The 17,757-nt window shown below is 36.6% G+C and overlaps 1 protein-coding gene across 1 annotated transcript in view; it reads right to left on the minus strand.

The window, feature by feature from the left end:
- LOC132098039 (GRIP1-associated protein 1-like) overlaps positions 1-17,757 on the minus strand; it is a 56,103-nt gene that overhangs the window by 22,828 nt on the left and 15,518 nt on the right. Inside the window, exons 15-26 of the mRNA XM_059504145.1 lie at positions 12,537-12,629; positions 11,234-11,368; positions 11,027-11,122; positions 10,096-10,308; positions 9,828-9,941; positions 9,358-9,435; positions 8,389-8,484; positions 6,277-6,333; positions 5,232-5,331; positions 3,554-3,687; positions 1,749-1,865; positions 552-645 (exon numbers count right to left, since the gene is read on the minus strand). Of these exons, the coding sequence (XP_059360128.1) occupies positions 552-645; positions 1,749-1,865; positions 3,554-3,687; positions 5,232-5,331; positions 6,277-6,333; positions 8,389-8,484; positions 9,358-9,435; positions 9,828-9,941; positions 10,096-10,308; positions 11,027-11,122; positions 11,234-11,368; positions 12,537-12,629 (1,327 nt within the window). The remainder of the gene's footprint in view (positions 1-551; positions 646-1,748; positions 1,866-3,553; positions 3,688-5,231; positions 5,332-6,276; positions 6,334-8,388; positions 8,485-9,357; positions 9,436-9,827; positions 9,942-10,095; positions 10,309-11,026; positions 11,123-11,233; positions 11,369-12,536; positions 12,630-17,757) is intronic.

Below are 17,757 nucleotides of genomic sequence, written 5' to 3' on the forward strand. Positions count from 1 at the left end.
ACAGTGTGTGTGTGTGTGTGTGTGTGTGTGTGTGTGTGTCCGCACTTGGATGGGTTAAATGCAGAGCACCAATTCCAAGTATGGGTTACCATACTTGGGCAAATGTCACGACTTTCACTTTTCAATCCATTAAAAAGAAACATAAGAATAAAACACAGTAGTCGGCACTCATATCGCCCTTAAATTAAAAAACTGTAATATTATTTTCAGCTGCAAAGTGCTTTTTTTTAAGAATATCTAAGTAAAACATTTAGCTGTATTCTATGCAAGTATGAGTGCCGCTATAAAAATAAAACAACAAATTATATCTGCATCAGCCTAAACAGCCCTTCATTTTTAACAAATCTGTACTGTTGAACAGTGTAGGATCTTTATCCACGTTGACACAACAAAGTGACAACCACATGTTGATACTCTTTCGAACAAAATCATAATCAGTATCACCTATCACATGACCTCATCTGTAAACCTACACATCAGGTGCTTTAAGAAAACAAGCGTGTCTGATGCTGTGAACAATGACAAAGAGGGAGAGAGAGAAAGCCACTCACCTCTTCGGCTGTCCATGACGTACGTCTCAATAATGGAAGTCTTTTTACAGATGTCATCGGCCATTGAGGCACAGCTGACCTCCAAGTGTTTCACCTGAACAGAGAGCACAAAGAGAAGACCTGAAATAAACTGCTACACACACACAAAGTGTGTGATAAACCTGATATGGAAGCACACAGGTGTGGACATTGTGATCACTGCCACTGTGACTCGGTTTAGCTTAAAAAAAATAAAACATTACGAGTCTGTAAGATTTTTTTAAATGTTTTTGAAAGAAGTCTCTTCTGCTTATCAAGGCGGCGTTTATTTTATCAAATGTACAGTAAAAACAATTTGTAAATTATTATTACAACTTAAAATAACTTTTTATTGGAATACATTTTAAAATCTAATTTATTTCTGTGATGCAAAGCTGAATTTTCAGCATCATTACTCCAGTCTTCAGTGTCACATGATCATCCAGAAATCATTCTAATATGCAGATTTCCTTTTGATCAAAGGTGAATATAGGGCTGCTTAATATTTTTTTTTTTGTGGAAATCATAATATTTTAAATATTTTTTGATTAGAAATTTATAAAGAATAGCATTCATTTAAAAATGTTCTAAAAGTTTAATTCATCCTTGATGAGTAAAAGCATTAATTTCTTTAAAAAAAAAATTCTGACTTTCCCCAAACTTCAATGGTAGTGTTTATGAGTGAAAAAAATATTAATAACTAAATAAATAGATTACATTAATAAATGAAATTAATTGAACATTAATTTAAACACATCAAAGAAATGTATCAACTATTTTATATTCAATCTTAAGTTTAAAAATACAACCTTCCTATATGACATTTTGTGAAATCCAGATGAGTTATGAAAAAACATGCCTAATGTGACAGGCACTGACATGTTAGAGCTTAAGGTATCACATCTCTTTGAAGCAGAAAGGGTGATGTAAGTTGTCAAAGCCCTAACAACATATTTCCACTCCAATAGTTACTAACCAAGACCGATCGATAAAAATGTAAAAACATCAATACCTGCATGCATATTTCATGATGAAGAGACACAATTCAGCACTCACAGCCCCCATGGAGCCCACATGGCCGGTTGAAGGTTTGGTTCAGTACTGCAAACCTGGGCTGTTCCACAAGAGTTCAACTTTTCCTAGTAACATGAGACTACAATACTGGTTAAAACGTCATACCTTCTCCTCCAGCATCCACTTCTCCTGCTGGACCTCGGCAAGTCTCTGGAAGAGCTCACTGACCTCATCATCCGAAAGGTCAGCAGGACGCTGGGACTGAGGGCTGCTGGTGTTGGACTGTGGAAAGAGTAACAAAACTTCACTGAAAGTACTTAAAAGAAATGCCGAAAAGACCAGCTAATACCAACATTAATGTTTAAAAACAGCATTCACTGTACTGACAAAAACATTGTATTTCCTAAACTTGTTATATGTTCCACAGAAGCCAAAACGTCATCAGGGTTGTTACTGTTAACTTAAGCTACTAAAAATTGATTGTGGTTAATTGAAATAAAGCTGAAATAAAATTGGCTTATGCCAGTGCAAACCCTCATTTGGCTTTAAAAAACTACTGTTAGTATTTACTAAAGACACGCAGTGGGATATTAGCATTGAAAAGGTGTGGACACTGTTATTTTTGCAACTCATCTTTTTAATTATGCCTTTGTAGGAGTTTCCCCTATCTATCAGTAAATTTATGGGAGGAGAGTAAGACTGCGCAATTAATCGAATTTCTATTCACAATTACGGATGCCACAATTATGAAAAATTACATAATTGTTTAAAGCGGCAATTAATCGTTCAAATCGTTTCTCTTTGTAGGTTGCGCTGGTCATTATGGAAACAAGATGTTGCGTCTGTGTTCTTTAATGTACAACTTGTCAGTAAATCACCTTCGGAATTTTCCACTTTATGGAATTGCGCTCTAAGACTAATGTGCCTTTACTAAATCTGGCCCTAAAACTAAAATGAAGAAATGTGCCTTGACAACTAATTGAAACTAATTTAAGTTTAAGTACTAAAGCTAAAAATAGTTCTAAAGAACCAAAAGTGCAGTACTATTGTACTAACATTACTAAAAACTAAAACTGGAATATAAATTAAAGCTAAGCAGACAAAAAAAAAAAAAAAACTAAACCTTGAAATAATTAACACTAAAATGCTAAAAATAAAAAAGATCATTTTAAAATATTAATAAATACTATAATTGTATTTGACCAATATTAAAATTACACTGTCATGTAGGACTAGAGCAAGATAATTGTATGTTTTGTGAACTATCCCTTTGAGACTTCGGTAACTTTACACTGTGTTGTTTGACGTCACATGAAAGTCACAGGAAGGATTTCACCAGTCTTGTACGTGCGGTGGTCCTATTCTGTCCCTCAGTGCGTTTCAGGACATTTCAAGGAGCTGGAGACGAACCAATCAAATGAAAGTCGACTCGTCCCACAGACTCTCACAGTCCCCTGCGTGTACTATTTTCGTCCCATGAGTCTCATTTTGCCTCTGGCTGCAAAAAAACTTCCCTTTACTGAAAGGCTGATGACAATTCTCCTTAAACAAATCTCAAACACGCCTGATATGCATTATGTTTCAAACTGATGGCATAAAATGGGAGTCTGTGCTTTGATAAATGCATTTGAAAGTCAACTAGATGATTCATGTCTGAAGCATTATTCGCAAACATTGAAGTACAAGTTTCATCACGAAGTTTAAAACTTCATAGCTTTAGCAAACAGAAATAATTACTCAAATGCACCACAAAAGTTTCTGTTTTTCTTCACCAAACCACACTCATGTCCCTCAAGATAGTCCAGCATGTCACAACAACCATTATTTTCTCCCCTGGTTCTTCACAGGAACAGTATATTTCTGGAACTTACACTGTTCGGGAGTTTATTAATAGTTTCTCGAAGAAAGAAATGCTCCTGGGAGCCGGAGAAAAAGAAGCGTCAACTGTGGCCCCCAGTGGGCGGCTCTACCTTACTGGTGCTGGGAGCCGAAGCCCCATCTTTCATGATCTCTCTGTAGCTGAAGGAGGAGATGCTACTGCTGTCACCCGTCTGCTGCGTACGGCTCGGCGAATTGATCTCAGACAACACCAGCTCCTCCAGACCTGCAATGCATATATGACGCAAAAAGAGGAATATTTTAAGAGCATAAATCACCAAGCGCTGTAGGTGCGCTAGAAGACAGTAACTTAACGCAGTAAGTTTACGCATACTAGCTTGCTGTCAGGACAAGCCTTTATGCTAAATGGAAATCCCTGCATCAATTTCTAACATATGCCGGTAATTTCTCTTTGAGAAAGCGTGTGTGGACTTTTAGACCCTTCTGAACATTTGACAAAGATAAAGCTCCCTACTTTAAAATGTCTGATTCTAAACTTTCTGTAGAGCAACCATTAAATATTTAGTAAACATTAAATTATAAATGGCTCAAAAGAGGACTGCCCTGGCACTGCCAACAATCTACAGAGAGCAAATGCACGTATGCATGGATCTGTAGCACATTTTTAGAGGGGCTCCATCAAATATTTAGCGCACCCGCCTCTCCCTCCTTGTTGTGTGTGGGGTCCATCCCACAGGAGTTAAAGTTTTTAAGGAACAAACAAATGAATACACCTAAAAAGTTTCTATTAAGTTGAGACGCTGTGTATTGATTTTGAGCCAGTATTCGACCGCTGGACTTCTGAGTTGCTTGTGTGGTCCAAACACTCAAATTTGATTATAAACACCATGGGGCAAAGGCATTATGTCTTGTGTTCATGTCCTGTCAAAATCACTAGCTTCGAAGCAGTACAACCCCTAAGGTTTTTTTTTGTTTTTTTTTTTTATTCACACTTAAAAAGAACTTAAATCTACGTTATAAAGACGACAATGGTGAAAAGCACTATACAAATAAAACTGACTTGATGTCACATAAAAGGGCAGCTAAATCAATGAAAAAAAAGTGTTCCAAACTTTGTGTTTTTTTATTGTTATTATTCATACTCCAAAAAAATTAAATAAAAACACTTCATAAAGATGTTTTATGTGACGTGTATTGTGAAAAATCACTGTTTACTTTACAATTTACTTGATATCATAAAAACAGTCAAAAGTCTACGAAAAATGTGTTCATTACCCATTTTACACTATTTCAAATCGGATTTCAAAAAGTTGTCATAAAATTCTCAATGATATGAAATAACACCACAGTAACGTGAAAGAAAAACTACATTAATGTAACCTGCCTTTTTGGAAAAACTATTTATAGCCAATGAGCCGATGCAGGAAAGTGAACTGCTCAACATCCCACAGGAACCTGATGCAAGAACAAAGCGGATGGGCTCTTTGGAATTCACTTCAGGTGGTAAGAACACGCTTTGGGTTTGTCTCATTTGTAGCAATTTGCAGTAGGGGCGGAGCCATCATCATCTGCTGCCTTATTTATGCACAGCGCCACATATTTACTTACCTGCTTTAAATTTTTCATTCATGCTGTCCATGTGTGATGAAATAGTGACTGCAGAGCCTATAGCAATTTAAATCAGCGGAGAGGGTGGTTGACATCTCTAAAAAGCCCTATTTCATGTACTAACAATTGCTTTATATAATGATGGAGGGCTAGGTCTCAAAATCTTAAGTGGAAACATGAAGGGACAGAGAAAGTGTTCACCTGTGCGAGTCTTAGTGTTGGTTAGGATTTCCTGCAGGCGCTCCTGGAGTTTATCGGCTCTTTTTCTCTCCAGATGGAGCTGTCTCTTTAAGTCTTTCAGCTGCAGATATAACAAGACAGGCATTATTTTGACGTCTGATAGACATTTAGCAGACTAGACAAGTCTATACAGTGGCCCCAAATGTATCTGGACACTTAAGCCACACTGAAAGGGATAGTTCACCAAAAAAACAATCTGGTATGAATTTCTTTCTTCTGCTGAACACAAAATATATTTTGAAGAATGCGTGTAACCAAACAGTTAATGGTCTGTACTGACCTCCACAGTATTTCTTCTATACTATGGAAGTCAATTAGGATTATTTGGTTACCCATGTTCTTCAAAATATCTTCATTTATGCTTAACAGAAGAAAGAAACCCATACGGGTGTACAACTGAAACTGGAGGGTGAGTAAATGAAAACAATTTTCATTTTTGCATGAAGCACCCCTTTGAAAAATGTCTAGATATCACTGCATTACATAGGAAAATAGAAAATCATACATAGAGACAACAATTTCACATCAACTAAACATCCTGTCCATCCATTTTCCCGCAGTAGCACTACAAAATCCTTTGTTTTCGTCGGAAGGAGAAAAAGAGGGGAAGATATATGAAATTTCATCCATTTTGTGGCCAAAATTGCTTATAGTAGGAAGGAAGTTCCCAGAGGGACTGCATTTGTAACCTAATAAACAGTGTTACTAATAAACAACGCCATAGGAAAACTATAACCAAAACTTTATTGAGCTAAAAGTATGGGCAGCTTCAGGAGCTGGAAACACACACACAATCAATGAACTGTCAAACCAGATTCTATTGATGATACGGCTTCAGCGTTAATGAAAACTGATCGAGCCTCGTCAATGGGAGGTCTGGTTTCAGGTCTGTAGGGCAAAGAGGTGTCCTGTCCATCGCCTGGGACTATTTTAATTCACTTTCTGGGAAATGGAGAGAGGGAAAGCCCTGACTCATCTCTTTCTCCTGGCTGGCTTGCCTACTTACCGCTGAACTACCTTTTTTCTCCAGGATTCTCTGTCCATCCACTGTATCTTTAATCTCCTGAAATACACACACAAAGGTCATTAGAGTTCATAGAATCCATTTTTATTTTAAAAACTATTGTTATTAATTTTCAAATAACTTTTCAGTTTAGTTTGAAATGTTTCATTGAGTTACAATTGAGTCTCTTTCATTATTACATATTTTAGATAACACAAAGAACGTCTGAAGAACCGTAGAAAGCTAAAAAGTGCATTTAATTTTATTTACAGTGGAACTTCTATTGCAGAAATAATGTTTTGCAAATAATGTTTTATGCTGTTATTATAGTTAATATTTATCATTTAAAAACATTTAAATTAGGACTGTCAAATCAATTAATCACACCAAAAGTTTGTTTAAATTATATGCGTGTGTACACTGTATATATTTATATGTATAAATACACACACACATACATGTACATATTTAAGAAATATTTAAATGTACTATTTATTTTTTTATTTGTTTGTTTATTTGTATAGGGACAACGCACAACAACAGTGTTGTGCCAGAGTTAGCTATAAAGCTAATTTGCATCTGCAGTCCCTGGGCAGGATGTTGTTACAGAATAACAATATTAAGTGTCAAACAATACAATAAATATAATACATACAATATCACATCATACTACATTATATTACAAAAAAAAAAGTCAATGATCACATGATTTTCCTTAAGCCATACTTTAAGCATAGTTTTAAAAATACTAAGTGTTGAACACTCTCTAATATAAACAGGTATTAAATTCCATCTTTCTGCTGCTCTCACTGAAAAAGTCGATTGTCCAAAAACAGTTCTCTTAAATTTAGTTGAACTGATGACCTAGTCTGCCTGATATTGTCCTTACAGAAAGTCACACATTGTTTAAGAGGTGGTGGTGCAAGATCATGAATTAGTTTGTACATTAAACACACATCTCTAGTGCTTTTAGAGACCTTTTTAATATGTTTTATAAAATTTAAGTTAGAATCCATAATTATACCTAAATATTTAAAATGTTTAACAATATTTATTACCTCTCCTTTAACTAGAATATCTGGACAACACTCATCAACTTTCTTGATCTAAAAAAACATTCCCAGAGTTTTACTCACATTAAGAGTAAGACAAGAATGACATGGCCAATCTGAGACTTTGTTCAATGCAGCTTTGTTCATATACGGTATGTATATAAACACTAACTTTATTCTGGATGCGATTAATCAAAATTCATTGATTTGACAGCCCTAATTTAATTATGAATATACACTACAGCTAACAAGTATAGGTTCAGTAAGATATTTTAATGTTTTTTAATAAGTCTTACATGCTCAAGTTGCATTTATTTGATTAAAACAAAAACATTAAAAACAGCCATATTGCAAAATGTTTTTACAATTCAAATGAACTATTTTCCATTTTAATATATTATAAATTTAATTTATTCCAGTGGTGCAAAGCTGGATTTTGCATCATTACTCCAGTTTTCAATGTCACATGGTCCTTCAGAAATGTTTTTAATATGCCGATTTATTATGCAAGACGCATTTCTTATTACTGAAAATAGATGCACTTCTTAAAATTTCTGTGGAAACCGTGATACATTTTTTCAAGATTATTTGATGAATACATAGCTCAAATGAACAACATTTATTTGATATACAAATATTTTGTAACATTATAAACAATCTTTTTTCTTACTGCCCCCCAAAAATCTGTGCAGTGTATAATGTAGGTTATGATGCGTAAAAAATTGAGTATTAATATCCAAAAACAACCATGACACAAGTAACATCAGAACAAAGTAAGTCCAAACAAACTATCCTAAAAATAGTCAGATCAGACGAGGAAACACCAATTTTGGCACAAGATGCTCACACAAAGAACAACCTCATCCTATTGTTGAGTCATGCATCGTTCTTGACTCACATTTGAAATTACTGGTGGGCTCCAGCAATCACACCCCCATAATATACTCCATTTGAGTTGTGCCTTATTTAGCATCTTAAAAACACATGGTTCTCATCACACTGAAGAACAAACGCTCCAACAGAGCTACTAGGAGACCACATAGAATACACTCTGTTCTCACACCTGTTTGAGTTTGCTGATTGTGTTGTTGAGTTCTTCTCTTTCTTTCTGCATCTCCGTCACTTGCTGTTTGACTGCCTCCACCTCTGCAGCTTTAGCCTGAGAAACGGCGGGAAGATACATTGATTAATTCATTCAAATGTACGGTGGATGAGTTCTGGACTCAGTGAATGAGCTGCATTTATTTCTTTAATACACAGATTTGTCAGACTTGAAACATAGGATATAATATTACTGGTTAATATATGAAGTGGACCCTTTTTTCCAACCATTCTGTTTCCTTAAACTAAAACTCATATATATATATATATATATATATATATATATATATATATATATATATATATAAAAAGTTTCAGCCTGAATAAAACAATTGCGTTTGGTTATGTCAGCACAAAAGAAAAGTTCTAAATTCTGTTCTCAAAATCTTTCATCAAAACAACTTCCTCTGCTTCTGAAAAAAACTTTTTTTTTGTGCTGACATAACCAAGACTGTGCAGGCATTTTAAAAATAATATTAAACGGTAATATCATATCCAACTTTTGATGATCTAGGTGGATAAAATCATGTCAGGCCAGAGATGGACTGGCCATGTGGCTCAGGTCAGCAGAATCATAAATGAATCATCTACTTCACTGAAAACCAAAGTAATTCTATGAGATTTAACCTTGGGTTTCCAGGACCTTATTGAGAAATCCTTTACTTTTGAGCACCTATAGACGATAAACATATTTCATGCATTTCATATTGTCATTTAAGCTCATTAAGTAAAATTCTATGTCAAGCAATCATCCATCAACTCAATGAGACGTGAAAGAATTCTGATGTGTTTCTTAGACTTGAATATGTATGAAGACAACTAATGTGTCATTTAGACAAGATCTGCTAAATATAGCTTTACCGCTCATTACTTCATCTTCAAGTGCTGTCAAACACCAAATGTGTTTTTATGATCGCATCCAAAAGTTTACCTCCAGCTGGAGTGTGTTAGCTTTCTGTAACCGCTGGATCTCTTCTGACTGGTCCAGTTTGTTTTTTTCTATGGTCTCCTGCTCAAACCACAAACAAATCACATCAATATCAAGTATAAATCACCCAGACATCCGAGAGTGTCATTTTAAAGTATTTTTTAGTTCAAAATAAGCTAGAAATGCTCTTATATTTGAGTTTCAAAGACTATTACTTTCAAGTTTGAAATTTGTATTTCACTTTTAGATTTCAAACGTTAAAGTTGCAGACTATAAAACTGTCCAATGATGAAAAGAAGATGGCTCAATTTCTAACAACACATCCACTATAAATACTCTTTACCATTCGGCATTGTGTAGTCTGTCACACAGTAACGACAAAAACAACACTGACATCATGTGGTCAGAATGATACTGATGTGGCCAGATGTAAACAACAAAAGACAGTTTCCATTGCTGTAAACACACAGCACCTCCGCTTCCTTGAGTCTGCGCTCAAACCAGCCCTTCGTCCCCTCCATAGACTGAACCTGAGCTTTCAACTCCTCCACATATGTCTGAAGACCCTCTAGCTCTTTGGTACGAGCCTGACAAAGAAGAAACACAACTGTGAGGAGAAATTTAGCAAATGGTTTTTCTCCAAAGTACTATTTGTATAGACAAATTCCACCTGGAGAAACCTGAGGTTAAGTGCTTTGCTGAATGTTCACGTCTCAAACTACAGCGCACAAAGGTTCTTACTCTCTCATCTCGTAGCTGTGAGCGGATCTCCTCTTCTGTGCGGTTCTTTTCCTCGTGGAGGCCGCGGAGCTCCTTCTCATAGCGGGCCCTGATGCCCAGCACTTCCTTCTCATGCTGCAAGCGCACGTCGCTGAGCTCCTCTTTGTGCCGTGACTTCTCCTGTGCCATCTCAATGGCCAGTTCATCCAGCATGACCTTACGCTTATCCGCAGTCTGAAAGAGCAGGTGTTTAGACAGATCTCTATCTCAATTTAGTACTTTATTTTGCAAAGAACATTAGAGACAAGTTTGCCTTTAAGCCTGTTGTCTTGCCTAAAGCGGTGTCTGTCAAGTTGCACCCCAAAATCTTTTTTTCATTTTATTATATTTTTTGAAGAATTAGTTCATTTTCCCCAAACAAGCATTACTATAAAAAAAACACCAACATTTATTTAAACTAAAAAAAATTATGTCATGGTTCTATTTTTGTGCTGAATTTGATATGGATTTAAAGAGTGTGTTATATCAGAGTAATCGACATTAATTCAAAAGGTCAGGGACGAAAATGATCAAGTAAAACTGTAAAAACTGGTTTTGGTTCAAAAATCATTGACTAATGTCACAGTAGATTCTAGAGAAAAAAAAATGTATAATAAAAAAACGATATATATATAAATTAAAAAAAAAAAACTTCAAATGGGAATATTCCAGAGCGCGTTTGTGGCTAAATCCTATTGCAGCTTTTACATTAATAAAGTCATTATGATGGTCAAAAGATCAGAGCATTAACTGATAGAAGAACGAGTAGTGAATTGACTAACTAAAGAAGCTTAAATAAAGATAAGAGAGAGTGAGTGCAGCAAACGTCAAAATACTTTCACCTGCTGCAGTGGGAACTGACTGAATTGTAAAAGGATGAGAAGGTAAAAAGAAGGATTGTGCGTGTCGTCACCTTTCTGGCCTCCTCTAACTCCAGCTGTAGCTTGTCCTTTTCCAGACCCAGTTCAGTGAGCTGCTCCAGAAGTCGACTGTTCGCTCGGTTTGACTCCTGATCAACAGTAGTCAAATGACTTTTATGAAGGCTCCGAATACCAATGCTAAAATACATGCATTGAAATGCATTGAATTTGGTTTTTATAGTTAACAGGTGCCAAAATACCTGTAGCTGTGAGTTGAGATCATCTTTCTGCGCCAGGAAGCTCTCCTGATCTGTGCGTCTCTGCTGAAGCTCTGCATTTAATGCCAGATTTTGCTCTCTCAGCAAATTCAGTTCCTGAGTCTTTACTGTTTGGATCTGTGAAGAACACACACAGAGTTTCACATATATACCACAGGACAACTGAATTAAGTCTTATTCAGTCTGAATTCAGTACAGAAGTGGGAAAATGCCAACAGAAGACAAAATAAGAATTATTAAGGAACAGAAAATACTAGAGAGCAGCTGAGAAATGCAACTTAAATACAATATAAATATAAATGTACCCATGAGTGCTTTCAAGCTAAATATAAACTTTCATGCATAATGCAATACACATATTTAATGTATGAATGTGTGAACATATGCGCATGCAAAAAGAAATAAGGCTAAACAAAAACACATATAGACAAATACAGTATATTATTAATAGAAACTTTTTTAAACTGCAGCCTTTAAGAGTGTTCTTGGACTTTGGTCTCATATTTTATACACGTTGTCAATTAAATTATTTACACCTATTTAAATATTTAAATATTAATATTTAGGTATTGCTAACAAAAGATAATGGGTTCGATTCCCAGATGTGCATGTACTAATGTAAATATATACCTTAAATTCATTGTAAGTCATTCTGAAATAAATAAGCATCATTATTTTGGCTTGTGAGCAATAAACTAAAACAGTATTTAAATATGCAATTTTGAACTTTAGTTTTAAGTTATCACACAGATACTTGCATTAAAGACACTAATCACACTGCGATTAGAAATTCATACAAAACAAAACAAGGTAACACTTTATTTCAAGCTGCATTATTGTAATAACAATAAATTATGCATAATTACTTCCACGTAACACTAAACCAAACCCTAATCCTAACGATATATTAAGTACATGTTAATTAATATTACTCCATCCATAAATGTATAATTACACTGTAACAACTACACCTTTAAAAAAAAGTGTCACCCAAAACCATGCAACTTTATGAAAATCCATGAATTTATTTTTAGATACAGAAAATTTTTCAGAGAAGAGAGTAAAAGAAAATATGGCATCAAACAAACTGGTGTGAATTGGGAGTGATTTGTTCATTTCTTCAGTTTTAAGTAAATAAAGTTGATAAGTGACATTAGTATGCGTGTATGAACAGTTAATGGTTCAAAGACCATGTGTGTTAGACCAGCCACTGTCAACTGAATAAAGATGATGATACAGGAACTAGGGTTGATGAAGGTCGTGATACTGTATCATGGTCAGGTACCTGTTCTAGGGCTGCTAGATTTGTCCTGAGAGCATCGTTCTCACTCAGCATGCCCTCCACCTGCTCCTGACTGATCGCGCTCTGACACGCTACCTGCAGCTCCACCCAAACACAAAACCAGCCCACAAGACCCAGACAGAGAGAAACAGAGAGAAAGAGAGACAATAAAGCAGAAAGTAACACCAAATGAAGGAACAAAAGAATCAAGTAAAATGAGAGGAAGAGGATTTTAATCAAAAAGAAAAAAAGAAAATTAATGAATTAAATAAAAATAATACAATATTACAAATATGAAAATGGGACAAAAACAGCAAAAACATGAAAAATAACAAATGAAAAAATTATTTTATATAAAAATTTAATCAATGAAAAGGGAAAATTACAAAAACATTTTGTGGGGGAAAAATACAGAAGAAAACAAAATGGAAACAAAAATAGCAAAAGAACAACAAAAAGATGAAAAAGAATGAAAGAAAATAAAGCAAATGAAGCAAAAAATAAAATGATTAATGAAAAAAATTAAAAATATAAATATTTTCGTAGAAAAAAAAATACATATGACAGAAACAAAAAAGCAAAAAGAATACATGGACGGGAACATGTACAGAGAAAGAATGTGAGATATGATTGATGAATGAAGACATGTCCAGTGGCAGCGTGGGGTTGTAGGGGAAGTGTTGGAGAAGATGAACACAAGAAGAATAAAGCCAGAGGGAAAATGAGAGCAAGAGATGATAAAGAAAGAACGCCCAAAACAAGTGAAAAGAAGAGAGAAGAAAACATGCCAAGTTAGAAAATCCACATCAAACAGAAGAGACCCAGTCAAGCAGTTCTGAATGGAAAAACAGAACAGTGAGCTTCTTCATCCTTATCTGCTTACTGCTTAATTAAGATTTGTGACCTCACTAAGGAAGTGAAAGACATTTAAGGTGGAAGGACCTGCAGTAGGGCTGAGGGCAGTATAAGAGCCCTTCCCTCAGGGGCCCCGGCGGAGTGCGTGTGCCCCTAAGCCACCTGCACTGAGCCCCACTAATCCTTAATTACTGAGCTGATCCTGAGCACCATCATCCATAAACGCTCAATTAAACAGGCTGCTCTCTGGGTAATTATAAACTTCACAAACTTCTCCTTAAACACAAAGAGTTTGCAATCAGCAGAAGACTGGTGTGTCTTCTGGTTCATATTAAAGGGATAATTCAGCCACAAATTAATTTTCAGTCACTGTTTACTCATCCTTATGTTGCTCCAAACCTATTTGACTTAGTTTAACAAACTTTCTTAAAAGGTGCAATGTGTAATATATACAATGATTTACAGAAATTACATATATATATATATATATGTATTTCTATCTACATACACTGCGGGTCCCCTTACTCAGAAGTCGCCACAATGTTTCTACTGTAGCCCTAACCGGACAAACTGCTCTACACAGCAAGTTTCGTAACTTTGTTGTTCTTGCGAACAAAACACTGTCACAATGATGAACAAGTAAATTAACTTTCGCAATACCATCGATGTATTGAATAATTAAGTAAATATAATTCCTTGATTTACTTTTGTAAAGAAATCTCATTGCTCTAAGCTGTCTTTAACAATGACATCTATACCTACGTCCGGCCACCGTAGCTTCTCTAAAGGGAGGGGTGAGCGGGGGACTGAGCCGTTGGTTGCAATTCACAACCTCACCGCTAGATGCGGCTAAAATTTACACACTGGATCTTTAAAGGGATACTCCACCCCAAAATGTAAATTGTCATTAATCACTTATCCCCATGTCGTTCCTAACCCATAAAAGCTTTGTCCGTCTACAGAACACAATTTAAGATATCTTGGATGAAAAGCGGGAGGCTTTTGACTGTCCCATTAACTACCAAGTAAAATACACTGTCAAGGTCCAGAAAAGTATGAAAGACATCGTCAGAAAAGTCCATCTGCCATCAATGGTTCATCCATAACGTTATGAAGCGATGAGAATACTTTTTGTATGCAAGAAACAAAAATGACTTTATTCAACAATTTGTCTCCTCTGTGTCTCTCCACATCACCATAGTGCCATTTTGAAGAACATCCAATGAACACAAGCAGGTTATGCTCTTCTGTGTCATCCGCATTGCACAGATGCGCTGTTTTCGTTCAAATCAAAGTGTAAACATACAAAAAAAAACGTATGATTGGGGCACGTCTGACACAGAAGAGCATACGCTGCCTGCGTTTAGCTTATTCTCCGAAAAGTCGGAGAGACAGAGAGGAGACAAATTGTTGAATGAAGTCATTATTTTTGTTTTCTTTGTGTATAAAACATTATTTCTTTGTGTGCATAAAACGCATGCCTTTGGTGTGAGAGACCCGGGTTTGAATCCACTGCGAGACACCAATATGTTCCTGAGCAAGACACTTAACCCCTAGTTGCTCCAGAGGCATGCGACCTCTGACATATATAGCATATATATAAGTCTCTTTGGATAAAAGCGTCAGCTAAATGAATAAATGTAAATGTAAAAAGTATTCTTGTCACTTCATAACATTACAGTTGAACCACTGATGGCAGATGGACTATTCTGACTAGAGGTCGGCCGATATATCGGGGCAATATGTCATTTTTTAATATATCGGCATCGGCCGATATCCGTGTTTATTAGCGCCGATTTAAAGTCAGGCACGTCGGCGGGCAGCCCCGTGTTATTGGTGCGGTGGAAAGTGCTGCTGCCATATGTGAAGGACCCCAAGCCAAAACATTTGGAAGATTCAACAGTCTTCAACAAAGATTCAGTCCTGGGAGATAAAGGTAGTCAGAGAATTTCACTCTGTAAATGGGGTTGGCAGCTCTCACAAACACTGCAGCGTGATTGTGGGCTATGTTACTCCGCCCCTCTCACAGACAGCACCGCGCTCGGAGATACAGCTGTCCTGGAGCTGCCCAGAACAGTGAATGACATTTGTTTGGAAGCATGGTTTGATGCAGACAATAGCCAGGTTTCCATCTAACTCATTTGCATTTAGCGAAGTCAATATTCGATCATTTCCATCGTCGTTTAAATTAACGATCAATTAATAACCTTAACGGTATTATTATTATTTGCAAAAGCCACTTGGAAAAAAAGCTTTCTCACCCGAATTAAAGGGGTTTTAGGTTGAATAAAATGCTAATAGCAGGACTGTATAATGAATAGATGTGATTATGATCATTTGATAAAATGAAGAGAGCGCGCCATACATTGGAGATCATTTTACGTTGTTGACTGTTTCCCATCGAGGAGACCGCTGAATGCGCCTCTTTAAATGGTTTCGTGGTGCTCGTTGTTGTATTTTAAAATGCAATTGCAATGTTTTCAAATGACACTAGTATTAAAAATAAAATTATCCCAAACGTAACTGTGGAGCTTGTGGCTGTGCTGCGCAGTAAATAAACCGCTTTTTTCACATCAAACATTTTATGCAAGTATTATGACCAGTACTTTTTTGTTTGATCCAGTTCTGTAAAATATTCGATTTTGAATTTTTGCGTTCGGCTAGGCCTATTTATTTTAAAAAATCCGGCATTTACAGTGCATTAGATCGTGACAGTGCATGAGTTGCATACGAGGACGAGCGAGCGCGGGTTTGGCTAGATGTATTTGGAGGTTATTGCTCACGTCTCGTTTTGCACATTACCAAATGTTTCCATATTTGCAATGTATCTGAATGTTAAACTATAATATTTATGTAAATTAGATCATCCTCTTCACATGAGCAAAAATGTCCTTGGACCAGTATACTACGGTCTATTTAAACTGACCAGTGTAATCTTGTGTATGTTTGGTTGACTGTTTAATAATGAACAGACTGCGATGACACAGACTTTAGATGTTCTTCACGGGTCCAAACATTTGTGCCCGAACCCAAAAGAGACCCATGATGTACTACACCGAACCGACACGGACCCGTCTATTATTTCAAAAGCTGGACCCGGACCCGTGTAGATCCGAGAAATGCCTACCCGGACCCGACCCAGACCCGTCTATTATTTGAAAGCTGGACCCGAACCCGCCAGGAAGACAAAGACTCGAATGGACCCGGCTGTCACACATTCCACTTTAAATTGCTATTACAAGTCAAAGTCACCTTTATTTATATAGCGCTTTAAACAAAATACATTGCGTCAAAGCAACTGAACAACATTCATTAGGAAAACAGTGTCAATAATGAAAAAATGATAGTTAAAGGCAGTTCATCATTGGATTCAGTTATGTCATCTCTGTTCAATTAAATAGTGTCTGTGCATTTATTTGCAATCAAGTCAACGATATCGCTGTAGATGAAGTGTCCCCAACTAAGCAAGCCAGAGGCGACAGCGGCAAGGAACCGAAACTCCATCGGTGACAGAATGGAGAAAAAAACCTTGGGAGAAACCAGGCTCAGTTGGGGGGCCAGTTCTCCTCTGACCAGACGAAACCAGTAGTTCAATTCCAGGCTGCAGCAAAGTCAGATTGTGCAGAAGAATCATCTGTTTCCTGTGGTCTTGTCCTGGTGCTCCTCTGAGACAAGGTCTTTACAGGGGATCTGTATCTGGGGCTCTAGTTGTCCTGGTCTCCGCTGTCTTTAAGGGATGTAGAGGTCCTTTCTAGGTGCTGATCCAGCATCTGGTCTGGATACGTACTGGATCCGGGTGACTGCAGTGACCCTCTGATCTGGACACAGACTGGATCTGGTGGCCACGGTGACCTCGGAACAAGAGAGAAACAGACAAATATTAGCGTAGATGCCATTCTTCTAATGATGTAGCAAGTACATAGGGTGTTATGGGAAGTGTTTCCGGTTCCGGTTTACCTAATTAATGCAGCCTAAAAATCCTTTAACGGATTTGGATAATAAAAGCATATTAGTATGTTATGTGTACGCCAGGTTAAAGAGATGGGTCTTTAATCTAGATTTAAACTGCAAGAGTGTGTCTGCCTCCCGAACAATGTTAGGTAGGTTATTCCAGAGTTTAGGCGCCAAATAGGAAAAGGATCTGCCTCCCGCAGTTGATTTTGATATTCTAGGTATTATCAAATTGCCTGAGTTTTGAGAACGTAGCGGACGTAGAGGATTATAATGTAAAAGGAGCTCATTCAAATACTGAGGTGCTAAACCATTCAGGGCTTTATAGGTAATAAGCAATATTTTAAAATCTATACGATGCTTGATAGGGAGCCAGTGCAGTGTTGACAGGACCGGGCTAATATGCTCATACTTCCTG

Source organism: Carassius carassius, chromosome 21, assembly GCF_963082965.1.
Source record: "Carassius carassius chromosome 21, fCarCar2.1, whole genome shotgun sequence".
In the NCBI taxonomy this organism is placed as follows: Eukaryota; Metazoa; Chordata; class Actinopteri; order Cypriniformes; family Cyprinidae; genus Carassius; species Carassius carassius.